This window comes from Salvia splendens, chromosome 3 (assembly GCF_004379255.2).
Source record: "Salvia splendens isolate huo1 chromosome 3, SspV2, whole genome shotgun sequence".
Lineage (NCBI taxonomy): Eukaryota > Viridiplantae > Streptophyta > Magnoliopsida > Lamiales > Lamiaceae > Salvia > Salvia splendens.
In genome coordinates this window covers 12,362,115-12,383,644 of record NC_056034.1, presented here as the reverse complement: position 1 = coordinate 12,383,644, position 21,530 = coordinate 12,362,115, and the positions used below count along the sequence as shown (strand labels likewise).

The window sequence follows — 21,530 nt, the reverse complement described above, 5'->3', positions numbered from 1 at the left end:
GAGATATTACGTGGGCTTATTTCATATTCTTTTAAATAGTGAAGAACCTGAACAAGGCCCAACAATCAGGCCGAAATCAATCTCTGAGGCTAGTCCTTATGAAGGCCCAAATAACAAAGAGTTTATATAAATTTATTATTTTCAAATTTTACTTACTACTACTACTATTATAGTCTCCTAGTTTACAAATAATGAAAATATCAATGTACATAATTTTTCAACACCATGTACAGTTAAATAGTTAAAAAAATATATTACATTCTCAAAAAATGTAAAAAAATATCAATTAAATTGTTGGTCTTTGATTGGGCTCATATTTCCTTGAAAGTAACTATAAAACCATCAAACGAAGACGATGTTGGCGGTGGCAGACTATTGCAAAAAAATAAAAAATAAAAAAATCATACACATGTTAAAAATTAGATAAAGTATTTTTTATCTATATTAATATGTAGTATTAATTCTTTTAATGTTACTTTTATATTGCTATTATACAGCTCGCTCACTAATTTTTGTGCATCTTTTCATTTTTTTGGAGGCTATACAATTTATGTTATTTCTTTTTAGAATTATAGGCTACAGTGACAAAGAAATTATTTAATATGAATCTGAAATAATTTAATTATATATACATACATAAGATAGAATATTTCTAAAAATAGTTTCGTGCCAAAACCTATTTCTATAAATAGGGAGGAGTAATATATAATTTCTTCTTTTTTGTTTGGAATATTGATAATGATGAGTTCTATGGGTTTTTACTCTTATTCCCTCTTTTTATTATTGTTCAAAAGGTTGAGTATATTTTGTATAGTATCTTAATTGTTATATCTTGATTTGTTGCACTTTTAGAATCGACCACTACTGCAATTCCACCACATTTCCTCCTGTTGGAAAGAAATCATGTAGTTAAAACAATTGATCACAAATTGATTCTTACCATAGCTAGGTTATCTCCTTACCATATGGAGGGATTGATTGTATCTATAAGAATTGTAACCCTAGTACACAATAATTAAGCAATACATTCATAGAATTACCGATCCTTAATTCTTCATGGCATCAAGAGCAGGAAAAAGATCCTCGGCTCAGAAAAATCTCATCATCGCCGTGTAATACCCCTCTCGGCCTTCACCTAAAATCAAACACAATCAACCTCAACCAAAATGTCAGACAGGGCAGAAGATGAGCCAACGACAGAATCCTCAACATTGAGGACAAACAAGAACGTTACCGTGGCGTTCAAATTGAACGGGAAGAATTACCCGTTATGGTCGCGCTTAATGAAAGTCGCGATAGGGAGCAGGAGAGGATATACGCATATCCAAGACAAGCCGCCGGAACCCGGCAGTAAGGGTTACCGCGAGTGGGAGGAGACAGACCTCGTGGTCTTCTCGTGGATTATCGACAACGTCGAGCACGATATCATTGCGGATTTTGCCCACCACCAAACGGCCAAGGCGTTGTGGGATAATCTCGCAATTACGTTCGAAGGAAAGGCGGATCCGTATCAAATATACGACCTGGAGGACAAGATAACATATATGAGACAGGGAAATCTCGACGTGGAAACATATTACCGTCGCCTCCACGGATTGTGGATTAGCATTGATCGAACTCAAAAACAACCGGTCACATGCTGCGATAAAGGGATCGGGCAGTATCGACAACACGCGAATGACAAGAGGCTCATCAAATTCCTCACGGGCCTAAATCAAGAGTATGATCACATCCGACGGGAGATCCTCAAGGAACAGCCGTACCCCTCGGTCGAAGAGGCCTACGGTTGGGTGAAGAAGGAGGCGGCTCGACAACGGATCATGCCACCGGCGTCAACTCCACCCACCGAAGACCCCTCTGGCATTGGAAGTGCCGATTCGTCATCGGGGGAGATAGGCTACGGATTCGGGGCACAGAGAGATCGTCCGAACAACCGAGGGAGCCAGCAGCGTCCGCCGCCAGCCGGAAACCACCACCAGACCGCAGGTAACGGAGGGAGGCCGGACAAGAGCAAACTGTGGTGCTCCCATTGCGGGAAAACCAAGCATACGAGGGAGACTTGCTTTCTCCGGGTAGGTTACCCGGAATGGTGGGACGAGAAACAGCGAGCACGAGCCCAAGGAAAGCTCGCCGCCGTCGGAGTCCCGGAAATCAGTCAGCGACAGGCCCCAAATCAGAACCGAGAAGGGGCGATCGATGGAGGAAATTCAGCCGGTAATACTCCCCAGCCAGAAATCGGCGGTGGCGGTGGTAGCAGCGGCGGCGGGAGCGGCATCCGGATCGGGAATTTTGTGGAGCGAACCGGAGCAGGGACCGAGAGCTCGAATTGGAGAAACGGCGGAGGTAAAGGGTTTGATCGAAGATCAAACCCTAATAAATCCCATCTATTATGTTTTTATCCCCATAACTCTCCCATATTACATAATAGACCCCACCATATTAAAGTAGAACCCCCTGATTCCTGTTATTTTGAAAAACCCCCCATACTTGCTAAAAATCCGAAATTAACCCCTAGAGTTGCCCAAATTAATATCCAAAACCGTTTTGCACCCTTATTAAATATTTCCGCTGCATACAACGTGCAAAATAATGATAGGATTGATAAAAGAGGTTGGATTTTTGATTGTGGAGCCACAGATACTATGACCCCTGAAAGAGCGGATTTTAGCGAGTTTAGTGAAGTCACTAAAACCTTTATTAGAACTGCAAATGGGGAGTTAATTACAGTAGCAGGGGCAGGAACCATAGAAATTTCTCCAAACCTTCGACTATCAAATTGCTTATTTGTGCCAAGCTTGTCCCAACGACTGATGTCGGTTAGTCATGTCACACGGGAACTACAGTGCACTCTTCTGATGGATCCAAATTGTTGTGTTTTGCAGGATATTCGGACGAGGAAGATCATTGGGCGTGGCACTGAGAACAATGGACTCTACTACGTGGATGGGGTAGTTCAACATGGCAGTGCAATGCTAGCTCACGGATCTACAAGAGAAGAGGCTTGGCTGTGGCACAAAAGATTAGGACACCCTTCTTATGGTTATTTTCAACTTTTGTTTCCTAACTTTAAAATTCCTAAAGATTTTTCCTGTGAGACATGTGTTTTGGCCAAGAGCCACCAACAATCTTTTAAACCTTCGCATTCTCGTATGAAATCTATGTTTGAACTTGTGCATGCTGATGTTTGGGGCCCTGCGCCAGTTGTTGGGGGAAAGGGATTTAGATACTTTGTGACTTTTATTGATGATTGCACTAGGATGACATGGGTTTATTTCTTGAAACACAAATCTGAAGTGGTTGAAAAATTTGTCCTTTTCTTCCATATGATTCAAACTCAATTTCAAACCACCATAAAAATCCTTAGGTCCGATAATGGGAGGGAATTTGTCAACAGTGATATGAATGATTTTTTCCGGGAAAAGGGCCTTATTCATCAAACTTCGTGTGCGTATACACCCGAACAAAATGGGGTAGCCGAGAGAAAGAACAGAACAATTCTAGAAGTAACCCGAGCCATCATGATTGACTCCAAAGTCCCAGCCTTTCTTTGGCCAGAAGCCGTGGCAACGTCCATCTACCTCATAAACCGATTACCCACAAAAATCCTTCACAAAAAGACACCCCTTGACGTCCTTTCCCAACAAGCTAAAATACCCGAATCCCAGAGTCTGTCACCCAGAGTGTTTGGATGCGTAGTTTATACCCATATTCCTAAACATGAACGAACAAAATTCTCTCCGTGTGCTACCAAGTGTGTCTTTGTGGGGTATGGAATCAACCAGAAGGGGTACCGTTGTTTTGACCCAAGTACCAGGAAGGTCTTTACCACCATAAACTGCACCTTCTCAGAAACCGAGTTCTTTTACACTCACCACCTTCGCAGTCAGGGGGAGCAGAATTCTGAAATTAATCATAGGGACTGTCTAAGTTGGTTTGTGTCACATCCAAGTCCTTCAATTGAGAATCCACCAGAGACTGTCGCAGTCACTGCCGCCGAACAGGCCTCCCCACCAGAGTCTCCTCAACCACCTCAAGATCAACCTCAACCGGTATCCCAGGTATCTCCTATACCACCATCTGAAGAAAATACTGTGGATAATACTAACCCTGCAGAAGAGGAAGAAGAAGATAATACCATTGATAGTGACACTGGGAGATATGTCCTCCCAAATCGAAGCACTCGAGGGATTCCTCCGAAGCGGTACTCCCCTGAGAAGATTGGTACCAAAAGCAGATATGGGGTTGCAAATTTTGTGCAAGGGAATTTGAGCAAGATGGCTCGCGCATTTGAGGCAGCACTGTATGAGGAAGAAGAAATTCCGCAAACTGCGGAAGAAGCAATGAGGCACAAACACTGGAGAGAGGCCATGGAAACAGAAATGAAAGCATTGATGAAAAACGAGACATGGGTAAAAGACAAGCTGCCAGAAGGAGTCAAAGCCGTGGGATGTAGATGGGTGTTCACTATCAAACGGAGACCTGATGGCTCGATTGAACGATATAAGGCACGACTGGTAGCCAAGGGATACACTCAGACTTACGGAGTGGATTATGCTGAGACTTTTTCGCCGGTAGCAAAGATCAACACAGTTAGGGTGCTATTCTCAATTGCAGCCAACAGAGACTGGCCACTTCATCAGTTTGACGTAACGAATGCCTTCCTACATGGGGAGCTACCTAAACCAATCTTCATGGTTCCTCCCCCAGGATTCGGAGATAACTTTCAGACTGGAGAGGTGTGTAAGCTGCGAAAGACATTGTACGGACTGAAGCAATCTCCGAGGGCCTGGTTCAGTCGTTTCACTGAAGTGATGAAGAAGTATGATTACCGACAGAGCAACTCGGATCACACGTTGTTCATCAAGAAGAAGAAAGGCAAAATCACGTGTCTTATCGTCTATGTGGACGACATGATTATCACTGGAGACGACGAAGGAGATATCCGGGAATTAAGAAAGAACCTGTTCAAAGAATTTGAGATGAAGGATCTAGGTCTTCTCAAATACTTTCTAGGAATTGAAGTCCTAAGATCAAAAAGGGGAATCTTCATAAATCAGAGGAAATACATCCTTGATTTGCTAGCAGAAGTGGGAATGATAGACTGCAAGCCAGCAGACACGCCAATGATACAGAATCACGGATTGCAGATAGTAGAAGGAGCCAAACTCACAGACAGGGGGAGATATCAAAGGCTAGTAGGTAAGCTCATTTACCTAGCTCATACTAGACCTGACATAGCATATGCTGTGGGAGTAGTAAGCCAGTTCAAGCACTCACCACAAGAGGATCATTGGGAAGCTGCTCTCAGAATTGTACGCTATTTGAAGGGTACAGCGGAGCATGGGGTCTTGTTCGAAAAACATGGACACTTGGACATTAGTGGCTTCACTGATGCAGATTGGGCTGGAAACCCGAATGACCGAAAATCCACGGCAGGGTACTTTACGCTGGTTGGAGGAAACCTTGTCACTTGGATGAGCAAGAAGCAGAAAGTGGTCGCTCTCTCTAGCGCAGAAGCTGAGTTTCGTGGAATCAAAAGTGGCCTTACGGAGCTCTTGTGGCTAAGGAAGCTCATGACAGAGCTTGATTTGTACGTGTCGAAACCGTGTAGATTATTCTGCGACAACAAAGCCGCGATCAGCATCTCCGAGAATCCAGTCCAGCATGACAGGACTAAGCATGTGGAAGTAGATAGACACTTCATCAAGGAGAAAATTGAAGCCCGAATTGTCGAGTTTCCATATGTGAAGTCAGAAGATCAGCTAGCAGACATTCTAACCAAGGCAGTAAACTCCAAATCATTCAAAGGAGTACTGAGCAAGTTAAGGATCGGGAATCCCGTTACTTAACTTGAGGGGGAGTGTTGGAAAGAAATCATGTAATTAAGACAATTGATCACAAATTGATTCTTACCATAGCTAGGTTATCTCCTTACCATATGGAGGGATTGATTGTATCTATAAGAATTGTAACCCTAGCACACAATAATTAAGCAATACATTCATAGAATTACCGATCCTTAATTCTTCACCTCCAATATAGGACTAAATATTTTCTACATATAAAAAATAAAGATACTGAAAAGGAAAAAATCAAAATGGCTGGCAAAAGCGACAATAAAGAGATGCGTATACATAGTTTCTTCATCTAGAAATCACAAGATGAACACCCATAAATTGAAAAGGCATCTATTAGAAGATAAACATTTGTGTGTGAGTGTTAATATATTGCAATGTCTAACTAGTGAAATTGGGCCAGAAATTATACTAAAATAGGGAGATCACCCAACAATGTAATATGGTATAAGAGACTATGTGTGTATCATCATGTAACAATTAACTATCCATATGTCACACCTATCATCTTGATTTATATATAGGAGTTCTTCATATGTTAGGCAAGTCAGCATTGTCTCGATCACGACATGCATGACAGATTTAGGTGTGATCGGATGAAAATTGAATAAAATGGGGAAATCGGTATTAATAAGCTAATTCGCAATTATTTGAGTGATTAATTCTCACGGACACAGAAGAGAGACCATTCCTAGCATATTGTCAAAATTAGTTCAATCAGATTTTCCTAACTCTTGTATTCTCTCGTATTAATAATTGACTAAGTTGAATTAGATTCTCCATTTTTTTGTATTTTCTCGTATTAATCTTAACTAGTAATTAACCAATCTAGAGTTTAATTTCTATATAAACTAGCTAAATTTTAAGGTCCTAAATGTTTTTTTGTATAAGTTTCATAGAAATGAAACCTAATCCCCAATTTCAGCCCAAAACCCTATTATAAGAAAATAAAGAAAATACTAGATATATTATTATTTTTGCTCAATTCGGAACTTTTTGCTAATTGTGTGGGCATTAATGTGTTTCTATGAGAAATAAATCTACTAACACGAATTCTGGAATATTCATGCAACTAGACATAGAGAAAGGAGAATTTTCACAAGAAAGGCCAATACAACTACTCTATGTTCTTTGCAGTTTGAAAATAAGATAAGAAAAATTAAATGAAAGTGAAAAATTAATGGTCCCTATATGCTTTGGTAGTATTTCGAAAATATTGAGAGAAAGTGGGACAAGCTCATATCCTCAATCACATTACAGCTAAAAAGGTGAAGGCCCCCCGCGTGCATCAAATTTATGACCATTCTTGTGGTTCGAACCCGCAATAACTATATGAGGTGTGCACCAAATATAAATATTGGTGTCGAATCATGACGATGTATACACATGTTGTTGTCCTCGATCTATAGTCTTCATTCATACAAAAAGGGTACCCATTTACCGAGCACCTTCTTTTGCTTAGTAATTTTACTATTTACTGACCACTCATAGATAAAAAAATAAATAAATGATCTTATAGTTATCAAGCACTTTGATGTTAGTACTTAATGTTTTTAGTGGACCTCTTATAGTTTTTCATTCTTCATTACTCTAACAATATGATCGATCAAAATCTACATGTGTTTGCCCAAGGATCCGATAGCATGCCTTCCCGTTTTGCAAATTTTGAGAAAAAGCTGTGGATATCATTTTTTATATGTTGTCTCATGAAGCATTTGGAATATTTGAAACAAGTCGACTTTGACTCGAGCTTTTCTTCATCCAAAATTTTTTTTTAAAAATTAGTCTACTCTTTGACTCGCCTAGCTTGTGATTAATTCTAGTCTAAAATATTATAGTCTTATGAATAAAATTTGCCAGACGGAAAAATCTATGCATGCTTATATGAAAATTTCAAATACTATATATAGTGGGATATATTTGTAATTTTGTTGATATCTGATTTTGTCTATTTAATTCATTCATCTTAACAATTTTGACCCACAAAGAAATTCATTCTACAGTAAATCGATGCGGACTCCTTTATTCTACAGTAATTGCTTCTTTTTTTTGGTTTCAAGTAATTGTTTCTTTTTAAGATTTGTTTTAAAGTGATTTTTGGGGGGTTTAAACATTAAATTAAAGTTATTAAGTGAAGACATTGCAATTAATAATATTCTTCAGTTCTTCCCATGTTAAATCGTCGTTCGGTCATGGCCAAAATAATTCAGTTAAATATTGATGATGGGAAATTATGCCTACCCTTGGACCTTGATGAACCATTAACAAAGATTAGCCTTTTTAAAAAAGATAGATAATAATATACCATTCATCTCTTGTATAGAAAAAAGCTTCTTAGTAATTGAGTTATATATTTTCGTCAAAAATTAAAATTGTTCTCATTAAGAATGGAATGAATGGAGGATTAATTAGTGGGTCGGTAAAATCCCAAATGGCGTCCATTTTTTGATGGAATTTCTAATTAATGAAAGATATACTTATCCCAAATGCCATCCATTTTTTGAGGGATTTTCTATTGAAGATATATTCATCCCAAATGCTATTCATTTTTTAGGGAATTTCTATTGAAGATATAAGTACTGTTGCATTGATTATATCGATACTACCGGCTTGATAAATTCCACAAAATATTTATTTCGTGTATAAATTTGAACTCAAACTCTCTAAATTTACCGAATTATAAATTTTAACTCAATCTCTGTATTTAATTTCCCACAAATTTCATGTTGTATTAATATCCATAGGTACACTTAACACGAACAACATTTACAATACAATGATTAAATAAATTATTTTCAGATAAGTGATTACGTAATCATGAAAACTACTTTTTGTGAAATAGTGGTATATATGATATTATGTGCCTCTTCACATGATCTAATGAGTGTCGTGAACGATCTCAATTTAAATACGACGCTTCATTCAAATCTTATTATACTATATTAAAGGCTGAAGGGACTACCATCACGTATCTATAAATATTTACTATGAATACATTAATTAAATGCAAAATAACGCAATATTCTACTAATACCTATAGTCATACAAAATCCAAATAAGCTGTCATGAATTTTATTCAGATTGATTTCGGCAAGGTGACTGTTCTAATAATTTAATTTTATAGAACAAACCTTTTTGATGCAAAAACGGTGGATTTGGGAATTGGGGTCATCTTTCCCAATATTGTCACATCACATTTTTGCCCCACAAATATAATTAACACCAACTAATTTTTTTTATTAAATAAATAGTAGTTTTTTTGTGAGGAATAAAATTGCCCATCGAGAGTAAAATTTAAATAAATGAAGAAAGTGGGGACAAAAGATAAAATAAATTGTGTCCAAAATAGGAGAAAAAAAAAAGATAAGGCGCACAAATTTGTGTGATACTTAAAATAACAAAGCGTGCACTTTTTTATTAGATGAAGAGTATTATTATCAAAATTTATTAGTGAGTTTAGAGAATATTATTATCAAAATTTATTAGTGAGTTTAGAGAATATTATCATCAAAATTTATTTGTGAGTTTAGAGAATATTATTATCAACATTTATGAATGTTTATTAGTGAGTTTAGAGAATATTATTATCAAAATCTATGGATTATTATCAAAAAAATTTATGTTGAACTTGTTTGCCCGTCTTATTTGGTTTGAGCATTTTATATAAGTACATAAAAAAGTGTATGAGTGTGATCGATCCTGTTCTTTAAGAAACTAGTAGAAGTTAATCAAAGATTGAAATTAGTTGAACGAAATGCAGAGGATATATTTGTCGAAAAAGATGTAAGAATGTTACTTCCCACTAGTTATATTATATAGTCAAATCAAATAAACTATTAGCACCAAAGTCACACGAGAAAATAATAAATCCTTAGTACGATACTACACTGTTAAGCTACGCCATCACTAATAAATGAAAATAAATACAAAGCTAGTAGCTTACTCCACATTAATTGTAAAATATGTAAAGAAACAAACATAGTTCAGAATTCAAATGATAAAATAGATATGTCATACGTCTTTCATTTAATTTTTTAAAAACAATAAAATAATAATATATGTGTGCGTGATCGGTGCGGTGATATTAGGTCCACGATCCTAGCTCCAAAGAGCATTCTCAGTGGTGTGGATGTCCTGACAGACATCCCCCGGACATTTCAAAAACACCTCATGCCACGTCATAAGGACTTCCCATTGCACTGCCACGTCATAAGGACATCCTACTGCACAGTGGAGGACATCCCCAAGAACATCCCGACGGACTTCTCACAATAATAAAAATTCACAAATTCACCAAATTTAACAATTTACGGAATTAAAATTTCGACACAAATACGGAGAAATTGCAACCACTTTATTTAAAAAAACATACATAGTACAAAAAAAAACATACATAATTATTAAAAAAAATTACATAGTTAAAAAAAACCCGTCGTCTCACTCCTCGGATTCCCCGCAGCCAGTACCCTCGTCGTCCGCGCCGGTAGTCCACTCGTCGCCACTCTCCGCCATGTCTCCCAACCCCAAATCGCGCCGCATACTGTTGATGATATCCTTCAGCGACGACCTATAATGGCGATCGGTCGATGTCCGCCATTCAACCATTGCACGTAACAGGGTTTTATGTTGCGCGACGCGGGCGAGTGAGGGGAGCTCGGGATCGTTTTGGGTAGGAGCTGCCGATTGGGCCTCGGCGGACCCGCTGGCGCTTCCACTTGCCATCCGCGCCGTGGACTTTTGCCCCATCGGGCGACGACGGCTGGCCGACGATGAAGGTATCGGGAACTCTGCCTCGGCGGGGGGAGTTCGTGGGAACCAGCACTACTACTGTACTCCTCGGAGGCGCTGATCTTCTTCCGCTTCGGCAAGCCAGATTCAACACCCGCAGTAAACTTGGCCAAAGACTGCACCACAAGATACACCTCCTAATATTTGAATTCACCGAAGCCCGCCGCAACGTCTATAAACTGATGGTGAGACAGAAGCTTCACATCCTCGGCAGACATGCCGCTGGTTGCTGAGAGGAGGTTGTTTGTGTAAATGCCGGCGAATCGGCTGAGCTGCCTCTTCAGCCGCTCCCACTGTTTCCGGCATTGCTCTCCGTTGTGAGGTTTCCCCCCTGACGGTTTGAATTGGAGGTAGCTTTGGCTAATGCGCCACCACATCCTGTCGATATGCTGGTTAGCCCCGATATATGGATCCTCCACTATACTGATCCACGCCTTCACAAGCGCGATGCACTCCTCTGTGTTCCAGACGGTCCTCTTTTTCCCGTTGGATCCCTTCCCCACCTCAGCGGCCACCGCCTCACCATCGTACCCCGCCGCAGGCGAGGTAGTGCCCCGTCCCCTGCCCCTCCCTCTCCCTGTCCTCCCCCTCCTCCATGTCGCCGTTGGTGCGTCTGTGGGAGAATCCCGGATCGGAGATAGCCCCAACTCCTCCATCGAGAACGTCTCGATGCCAGTGAACTGAGTCTCGAGAGGAGTACTCGGGGGGTTTTCCGTCGACAGTAAATCCATATAGGGGAGATAGACATTGTCCACCGGTGATTGGGGGACCCCCTGCATACTCCCCCCGCAGCGACAAGCGAGCCCTGCATCATCCCCGGCATCATCATCCCGGGCATCGCATCTGGGGCGGCATCATCCCCGGTATTCCGGGCATCATCCCCGGCATTGGGGTCATTCCGGCACTCACCCCGGGCATTTGGGGCATCATCCCATACCAAGGCGTGTACATATTGTAGTACCCGGGCATCATCCCCGCCGTCATTTGGGGTTGGGGCATCATCCCAGCCATTCCGGATATCGTGGCGGACATTCGGGTACTTCCGCCAACGGGAAAGATCGGTCTCTGTGACTCGCTCGTGGCGGGGGAATCACTATCGTAGTGCTCCATTTATCTTCGAAAGAAAAATATTTAGAGAGAGATACTCGTTAATACAAGTGGGGAGAATGAAATGAAATCCAACGAGCCGTATTTATAGAATTTTAGAAAAAAAATAATAAAATGATCGAGACGTCCGCGCGGACGTCCGTGGGGTCAACGCAATGGCGGACGTCGCCACGGACGTCCCGGGAACGCTGCAGAACTCCGGTGTCCGCAGCGGACGTCCGTATCCGCGTCACCTTTGCACAATGGCGGACGTCTGCGGGGACGGGCGCCATTGCGGATGCTCTAACCATAAATACTTATAAAAGTATATAGTGATAAACATATGTATATTAATTAAGAGTCCTATTAGGTTGCTAATTATTTTAAATTGCTAACTGTTAATCAACACGAAGCTATTTGCATATCTACAAAATGCCTTCGTATTGATATCTATAATATAGACTGTTGACATAATTAATAGTAATTAGCAAATAGTTAGCAATTGATCACATCCTTATTAATATACTCCATTATATATAAAATTGAATTTTTTTAGATATTTTACATTAAAAATTAATTTATAAATATCAATTAATTTAAAATAAATCACATACTCCCTCCGACCACAAAAATAATGTCATTTATGGATACATGAGTTTTAATGAAAAAGGTAAAGTAAATGAGAAGGAGAAAAAATAAGTAAAGAAAAAAAGATGTGGAGAAAAAAATAAGTAAGTATGAGAGAGAAGAGAAAAAGTGGGTAAAATCTGAGAGATAAACTTTTCATTTTTAGAAATGACACTATTTTTTGTAGACATTCCAATGGTAAAATGAGACAATTTTTCATGGACAGAGGAAGTACTAATCAGTCGGCAACAATTTAGAAAAATATTCAAATTAAAAAAAAATAATTCTTTTACTGAATATATATAATACTAACTTTTATTAAGTAATATGATAATTTGTTATAAATTGCCCATATAATTTATTTATTTTATTACTATAGATAATATAACTAATTATAAAATTACTTTGTAATTTAATTTAATTAAATTCAAATTTAGGAACATTAGGCCATCCACTACGCTGTCTCTATATCGTCCCTTAAACTACTATTTGAGGGCCCCACTGTACTTTTTTACTCCATCCCTTAACTAAGGGACGGAACATGCAACCCTCCGTCCCTTAAATTACTATTCATTCAATTTCATTTTTTATTTTTATTTCCAACCCAATTCAATTAAAACAAACACACTTTATTAAAAAACACACAACATAAAAAAAATTACAACTTAAAATTTAAAAAAATAAAAAAACACACAATTAAATCCTAAAAAATAAACGTTGCATAATTTAAAATACAAATTTAAAGAAAATAAAAAAACTACTCCGCCGGCGAATCATCCCCCGAAGGCGGTGGAGGTGCAATAGGAGGCGGAAGGCCAAGTTGTGCTGCCATATACACAATTCCGTTCCACCAGTCTTGGTATTGGGCGGGCGAGAAACGGGAAGTGTCCGCCATTGTGGCGGTCATGTTCACCGCCATAAGGGTGTTTGAGCCTCCCCCCGAGCCCGATCCCGAGGCCGCCTGGCTTGATTCGCCTCGGCCCTTCCTTGCTCTAGCCTCTTTCGCCGCCTTCGTCCCTTGCGGCCGACAGCGCCCACGGCTGGGTCCCCCGTCATCGCCGGCCGTACCCTCAAACTCATGCGATGCAGCCTCTTGTGCGTCGCTGCCCTCACTGGTGGCACCAGACGAGTATTGGCCACTCGCCGTGTGCTTCGTGCGCTTTGAAGTTTAGCCCGAGCTAGAGCGGACACCGCCGGCCCACCGTTCCTCGTCCTTGACGGCCTGCCAAACATCAACAAATTTGAATTGTTTGCCGGTGTCCTGGTTGTAGACGCGCAAAGCCACCCTCAGAATGTCGGCTCCCGTGGTGCCGCTTTGGTAGTGCGCCGCTTCGGTCGAGTAGATGCAGCAGAATATTTTGACCTGTCTGTCGACTCGGTCAAAGTGAGAGCGGAGCATTTTATATGTGCGCTTGCGGGACCCTTTCGGCTTGATCTGGTGGTAGGTTTGGAGGACCTTTTCCCAGAAGCACTTGTGGGGTTGTTGATTACCGACGATGGGATCGTACGAGACGGAAATCCAGGCGTTGTACACCGCCATAGTTTCGTTGTTGCTGTACGGATGCCGACCTAGATCCTCATCCTCTTCCTCTTCTTCCTCCTCCTCCTCGCCCGCCCGGGCTTCCGCCCTGGAGCTTCCACCGCCTCAGCCTCCTCCCCCTCCTCGGCCTACTCCCGGAGTGGGTTCAACGGGAAATCCTCCCGAATCTGGGATAATCCCTGCGAATACCGCGGGTCGGAGGGACGGACATATGCATCCACGTCAAAATTGGGTGGTTGGTAACCCCCCGGCGTCGCCGAACCCTGGGTGCCCGGCGTCGACGAACCGGAACCACCTAGTGTGTTGTACATGGTCTCCCAATCGCCGAACGCGTTGAGATCCCACCCGCCGGAGCCTCCACCGCCGGAGTTGCTGTCGCCGGACATTTTGTGATGAGATGTTAGATGAAAAATGGAGAGGAAAATGAGATGATTTAGGAAGAATAGATGTGTAGTTGTGTGTGAAATGATGATGAATTATGAGTATTTATAGAGTAAAAAAATTAATTAAAAAATAAAAAAAGAAAAACGGATATAAACGGTAATATTACCGTTTACAAAATTTTTTTATTTTTTTTTAAAATTTGATTTTTTTAAAAAAAAAGATTTATTGCGTCAGTGCGTGACGACGCCCACTCGCGGGCCGGCGAGTGAGCGTCACGCATGGCGCAGGGGCGCACCATGTCTCCATGGCGCGTGGCGAGACAACCCGTCTCTTGTCTCGCAGGGACGGGTAGCGGGAAAGGCCGGTGTGCCGCAACGCGTTGCGAGCGTTCCGTCTCTTCGCAATGGAACGCGGGACAATGGCGCGCCGCATAGTGGATGGCCTTATATACTTGTAAGAGTCTCTAGTAGCCTTTGGTACTACTGCCGCAACAGGTGGAATATATCTTTTTGCTTAACCAAAGAGCCAATAGCATGTGTTTCCTATCTTGGTTGAGCACTCCTTTTAGCAAGTTTGACAAGAAGTTGTGGATCTCCTTATTTTACGTGATATCATGGTCGATTTGGTTTATTCGGAATAAAAATGATATTTCAAGGTTTTGAACCAAATTGAGACTTCGAGAAAAAAATGTTAATTCTGCACCTTCACTCGTGGATTAGGAATTGGTGCCCAAGGTTTGCACTCTCACTCACTTCATCAACAATCAACAGAAGATTTGGGAAATATCAGAGGTTGGAATGGAGGTTGAAAAGTGGAGTAGTAGGTATGTTTCTTAGTGAAGCTCGTCGATAGACTTTTATCTCTCTTCTTTTTTTAGCTGCGTCATTGGAGTATTGTTGCTTGGTTGTTGTCATGTTTGATTTTTTTTTTGGTTTTGTAAGCCTTCTTTTGTAATTGTTACTTTGTTGTTTTTGTTAATATGTTAAATCTCTTTTGTACGTTGGATCTCTGCACGTCTTTTTTGGTTTTGAGCCTTTCTAAATGCAATAAAAAAATTATCGACATATAGGATTTATGTAATTTATCATTATTAAATATATATCTAATAAGAAACATTCTTAATGTTTAGTACTCCCTCCGTTCCATTGTAGTGGAGGCATTTCTTTTTGGCACGGAGATTAAGAAAGTAGAGAGATGAAGAGAGAATAAAGTAAGAGAGAGTAAAGTAAGTGAGAAGAAATGTGTTAACTTTTACTAAAAAGGGAAATGACTCCACTACTATGGAACGTACCAAAATGGCAAAATGACTCCACTACTATGGAACGGAGGGAGTATTAATTGCCAATTTGTAGCAATACACAATGTTCATTAGTTATGTAGTTGTAACACGGTTTTAAACGTGCTCGTAGTGAGTCGTAGAGAGTCAATACATTTAGGCCATGTTTGGTTGCCAGGATTCTGTAGGGGAAAGTAATCTGATTCCTTAAATTTTAAATTCATGTGTTTGTTTCCGTTTTTAATCAAACTGGGAAAGTAATCAAAATCCTGAAATAAGGAAAGTTAATACAACTTTCCAGGATTCTGAATCCTAACTTTTCTTAGGTATTCTTTTTTCCCCGTTTTAGGATTCTTACATATTTAATGCAATATAGTACAGTTTATTATTATTATTATTATTATTATTATTATTATTATTATTATTATTATTATTATTATTATTATTATTATTATTATCATCATCATCATCATTATTATTGTTATTATTTATTACAATGTTTTAAAAATAATTTAAAAGTATAAACCATACTTAATTTCAGGATAATAAATAACTATAATTCAAATTATCATAATTATAACTATATTATTAATATATTTTTTATTTTTATTATCATAATAATAATAAGTATAATTATAATTATATAATACTTATTAATTTATAAATTAGTAATTAACAATAAAATTGTAGTGAAATTTTAAATTATAAAATTTATTCAATTAAAAATTAAGTAAATATAATGATAATAATAATCTTATTTATTATTATATTATTATATATTATGATGTATAATCCATATTTAAACTATCCATCGTAATAATAAATAAAATAATATAATTATTATCATTTGTAATTAATAATTTATTAAATAATATGTATTATTATTTTTTATAAATAAAAAATGATAAGTATATTTATTAAAGTAATCAAAATCCTGAAACAAGGAAAGTTAATACAACTTTCCAGAAGGAAAGTTAATACAACTTTCCAGGATTCTGAATCCTAACTTTTCTTAGGTATTCTTTTTTCCCTGTTTTAGGATTCTTACATATTTAATGCAATATAGTACAGTTTATTATTATTATTATTATTGTTATTATTATTATTATTATTATTATTATTATTATTATTATTATTATTATTATTATCATCATCATCATTATTATTGTTATTATTTATTACAATGTTTTAAAAATAATTTAAAAGTATAAACCATACTTAATTTCAGGATAATAAATAACTATAATTCAAATTATCATAATTATAACTATATTATTAATATATTTTTTTATTTTTATTATCATAATAATAATAAGTATAATTATAATTATATAATACTTATTAATTTATAAATTAGTAATTAACAATAAAATTGTAGTGAAATTTTAAATTATAAAATTTATTCAATTAAAAATTAAGTAAATATAATGATAATAATAATCTTATTTATTATTATATTATTATATATTATGATGTATAATCCATATTTAAACTATCCATCGTAATAATAAATAAAATAATATAATTATTATCATTTGTAATTAATAATTTATTAAATAATATGTATTATTATTTTTTATAAATAAAAAATGATAAGTATATTTTTAGTTTAGTGTTTAAATCAAATATATACTTTCAAATCTTGATATTTTCCAAACACGGGAAAGTAAAGTTATTAGAAATCATATTTCCGGGATTCATTTTCCCAGGAATCATTTTCCTTGCCAACTTTACTTTCCCGCCATCCAAACATGGCCTTACTTTTTTTGATGGTAATGCAATCGACATGCCAATGTTTTGGTGGCCGAATAAATAAGTTTTTTTTTTTGCAAAATAAATGATGTTTTTTATGTATTTATTAGAAATTAACCTCAAGTTATTTTTTTGCAAAATAAATGATCTTTTTTTATGTATTTATTAGAAATTAACCTCAGTATCTATTAAAAAATCCCATCTTTAAATACGACGTCACCAATTGCATGTAAGTTAGAACACAATTGTCTTTATTCCCGCCTTTCAATTTTCTCAACTTTTCAACTATATGTCAATTACTTTAATATTAAATAAATACATCCCCTAAATCATGACCAAATTTATAACATCTGTAATATTGACTTCTCCCCTCCCCATTCTATAAAACAAGCACTATTTCACCCAACCACAAAAGAAGTGTATATCATCCCCATCCCCACCTAAAAAAAGACATCAAAAAGAAGAAGAGGAAATAAAGTTTCAAGCATGGAAGATGGTTTCTTCTATTCCTTTTTGTACTTTATAGTTTCATCATTTTTTCTGATTTTCTTGATGAAAGTTGTGGTTCATGATTTTTGGTGGATACCCACAAGAATTGAGAATCATTTCATGCAACAAGGGATTAATAGCCCAAAATATGAGTATTTCTTGGGCAATTTGAGAGAGATTTCCATCTTAAGTTTGAAGGCTTCTTCTGAATCCATGCCTCTCTCTCATGACATTTTCCCTAGAGCTCTATCTTTCATTCATCTTTGGAAGAAGATATATGGTATGCATTCATTCTTTCTTTTCTTTTGTTTGATTGTTCCTTGTGCTGGTGGTGTTGCCTTTCATAATAGTTGATCTTTTGTTAGTTTGTTCTACTGGTTTGTATGTTATTTTTGCCAGATTCGTATTACTTATGAGTTGGTCTTTTTGTTAGGCTTCATCATGTTTAGTTGACTTTTTGCCATCTTTTGGTGTATCGGACGTAGTCTTTTGTCTTCTTGTTTCGACTCTTGCTAGCTCGTCTTAGTGGGTTAATTTTTTTTTAAAATTTGATTATAAATTGTATTATTTCAATTTTAGTAGCTTTGCTTTCTCTATATGCTATAAAATAACACTTTCCTAAACCGAAACACAATATTCATTATAGTACATAGTATATTTGATTCTGATTTCTTGGATTGTTACATTTCTCAAGAAATCTCTTTTACTAGATTTACACTATATAATCTTTGTGATATGTAAACTTGTGATTAAATTGTGTAATGGTTACAATTTTTATTCAATGATTCTATCTGTATTTTCCATTAATGGTAGCCGACTTGATTTGTATTTTTCAGTTAGAAATAAAATCATTCTTATCTGCATGATGTAATCATCAATAATTAATGTCAACGCGATGCGACTTTTTCTGGCAAATTCACTTCACGTTACGTAGTAGTGTCACAAAATTAATCAACAAATATATTCATTGCTATTTATATTGAATTATATTTGTCAAAACCCTTAATTAATTTTCGGCTTTTTCATAATTAATCACATATTTTTTCAGGTAAAATGTTTCTGATATGGTTCGGACCGACTCCTCGTCTCACAATATCTGATCCTTCCATAATTAAAGAAATATTTTTCTCAAAATCACAATATTTTGAGAAATATGATCCACCATTGCAAGTTAAAAGAATTGAAGGTGATGGTTTGTTGAATCTCAAAGGAGACAAATGGGCTCATCACAGAAGGATTATGCAACCCTTTTTTCGCATGGAAAATCTCAAGGTATTTATTCGAATTACTACTCCCTATTTTCTATTGCATTACCATTAAGTAACCCCTTTTTTTAATTTGTAAGTAATTAATTATTTGCAGCTAATTGCCCCAATAATGGCTAAAACCATGGAGGAAGCATTAGTGAAATTGTCTGAAAACATGAACAAAATTGGAAGTTTGGAAATTGAGATTGAAGTATCTGTTTGGTTCCAAAATTTGTTGGAAGACGTAATTACCAAAATAACCTTTGGGAGGAACTATGAAGAAGGTTTAGTAATTTCTAAACTCCAAGCACACCAAACAGCCCATGCCACTGAAGCTTATCAAAATGCTTTCATCCCTGGTTATAGGTATGTATTTTTATTGCAATTGATGGTACATCTCATACTACTATTTTCTTGACATATTTAAAATTAAATGCCTACATGATTCTACTTACATTACAAACATAATATGCCAATAATTGTCTAGAATATGGAATTGTTGAATTTTGACCGGAAATCATAACTCCTGAATCAGATTGTGAATTTAATAATTTAATTGATTTCACATATAACCTAAATATCAGTTATACAATTTCTGATGTTCAAAATATTAAGCAAAATAGAATATAAACTGGCATGATAAATTATTTGTTTAATTATTATATGTGTTTTAATTAATTTTAATCTTTCCCATTAATCAATTAAGGTTCTTGCCAACATTAGCAAGTAGAGTTTCTCGGCGAATATCAAAAGAAATTAGGAATTATTTGCTGAAACTCATCGATCGCCGAAGAAGAAGCGATGATCGGAGCTACGACGAGGCGTCAAATGATCGGCGGCCGACCGATTTATTGGAGGTGATGATGAACGCGGCCGGAAAATCACCTGGCCTGAATGATCCAACCGCCGTTACCGATGAAGATGTAGTAGAGGAGTGCAAAACGATATTCTTCGCCGGCACGCACACCACGTCGGCCATGCTGACGTGGACGGCGGTGCTCTTGGCCATGCACAGCAATTGGCAGGATGAGGCACGTGACGAGATTTTCAGGGTGTGCGGAGCACGTGATGCCCCTCCTACTAAAGATGATCTTGCAAACCTCAAATTGGTATGGCATAATAACCTCATAATTACTTTAGTTTTTCTTTAATCACTGACTTATATTGGTATAATTTGTATGCAGTTGGGAATGATTATAAACGAGTCAGTGAGGCTATACCCACCGGTGGTTGCGATGATCAGACGGGCTAAAGAAGATGTTTGCCTAAATGGAATCCACATTCCAAAGGATACCGAGGTCCTAATCCCAACCATAGCCGTTCATCACGATTCGACGCTATGGGGTGATGATGTGCAAGAATTTAACCCAAGGAGATTTGCTGAAGGTGTGAGCCAAGCCGTGGAGCACCCGCTGGCTTACCTCCCTTTCGGGTCAGGTGCTCGGCGTTGCATTGGCCAAAACCTGGCCATTCTAGAGGCCAAGTTAGCTATTGCAATGATTCTTCAGCGTTTCTCTCTTAAGCTGGCGCCCAAGTATCAGCACACCCCTTCGGTGCTGACGCTACTCCATCCACAACATGGTGCACCTATTGTATTTACAAAGTTATTGAACTAGGTTAATCAGATTTAATTTAGTGGTAGTATGATATATTAATCAAACCAAAAACTATAAATTTTGTGAACTTCCTAATTCCCAAACCAGAGAAGAATTTGATTTGCTCCTATTTTGATTTGTTGTATTAATGGTGAATCTCATGTCAATTTTTAGTAAAATTTAATACTCTGTAAACATTCAGAGTGAACGAACATGGTAATTGATATACTAATTGTTTTCATATGCCATATTAATTGTCGGTATATATGTCTCTTGAAAACTAATTACTGACAAACTCATATTTTCATAGGTGCAATTGGTATGTTGAAGTGCTAAATGTTAATTTTATCACTCGATATTGTCTTCATCTAACCGATTATTATACATTTGGAGTTCTATGTGTTTTGTTGAGTGTTCTAGGAAAGATAGGTGAAAAGAAGAGAAAATGGAGCATAAAGTGTTCAGAGGCAGCAGGGGCACGAGAAGAAGGACCCGGCCGGGTCGAATTTACAGTGCAAAAATATAACCCGGCCGGGTAGGGCTTGAGTCCAGCAACGACCCTAAAAGGAGGACCCGGCCGGGTTTAATTTCCAGTTCAAAAATACAACCCGGCCGGGTAGGAGTGTCTGACGCGTCTGAAGCCGAAAACGCGATTTTTGAAGTGAATGAAATAAAGAAAATGCCTAGGGTTTCGAATTACATTCTACCTACCGCCCCTACACACACACATACCCTCAAGAACACCTTTGAGAGAGAGAATTGAAGATTGAAGAGTCCACATCGGAAGATTGAAGCTTCACTCCATAGATCGATCTCACAGGAGTACTTAGTATCTTTATTTCATGTTTTTGTTGGATTACTTTGTGTTGAACATGGCTTCCTTTATGAACA

The 21,530-nt window shown here is 37.7% G+C and overlaps 1 protein-coding gene across 1 annotated transcript; it reads left to right on the top strand.

The window, feature by feature from the left end:
* The first annotated feature begins 17,702 nt into the window (after window positions 1-17,702).
* On the top strand, window positions 17,703-20,836 carry LOC121793834 (cytochrome P450 734A1-like). The gene is made up of 5 exons (XM_042191868.1): window positions 17,703-18,077; window positions 18,846-19,069; window positions 19,160-19,410; window positions 19,751-20,153; window positions 20,229-20,836. The coding sequence occupies exons 1-5, from the start codon at window positions 17,795-17,797 to the stop codon at window positions 20,658-20,660; spliced, it is 1,593 nt and encodes a 530-aa protein (XP_042047802.1). The 5' UTR covers window positions 17,703-17,794; the 3' UTR covers window positions 20,661-20,836.
* Window positions 20,837-21,530: the final 694 nt, after the last annotated feature.

Excerpts from the sequence above, each read along its gene's own strand:
- LOC121793834 (XM_042191868.1), top strand. The coding sequence starts at position 17,795 with ATGGAAGATGGTTTCTTCTATTCCTTTTTGTACTTTATAGTTTCATCA. Across the intron at positions 19,070-19,159 it reads TTCGCATGGAAAATCTCAAG|CTAATTGCCCCAATAATGGC; the intron begins GTATTTATTCGA and ends AATTATTTGCAG. Across the intron at positions 19,411-19,750 it reads GCTTTCATCCCTGGTTATAG|GTTCTTGCCAACATTAGCAA; the intron begins GTATGTATTTTT and ends TAATCAATTAAG.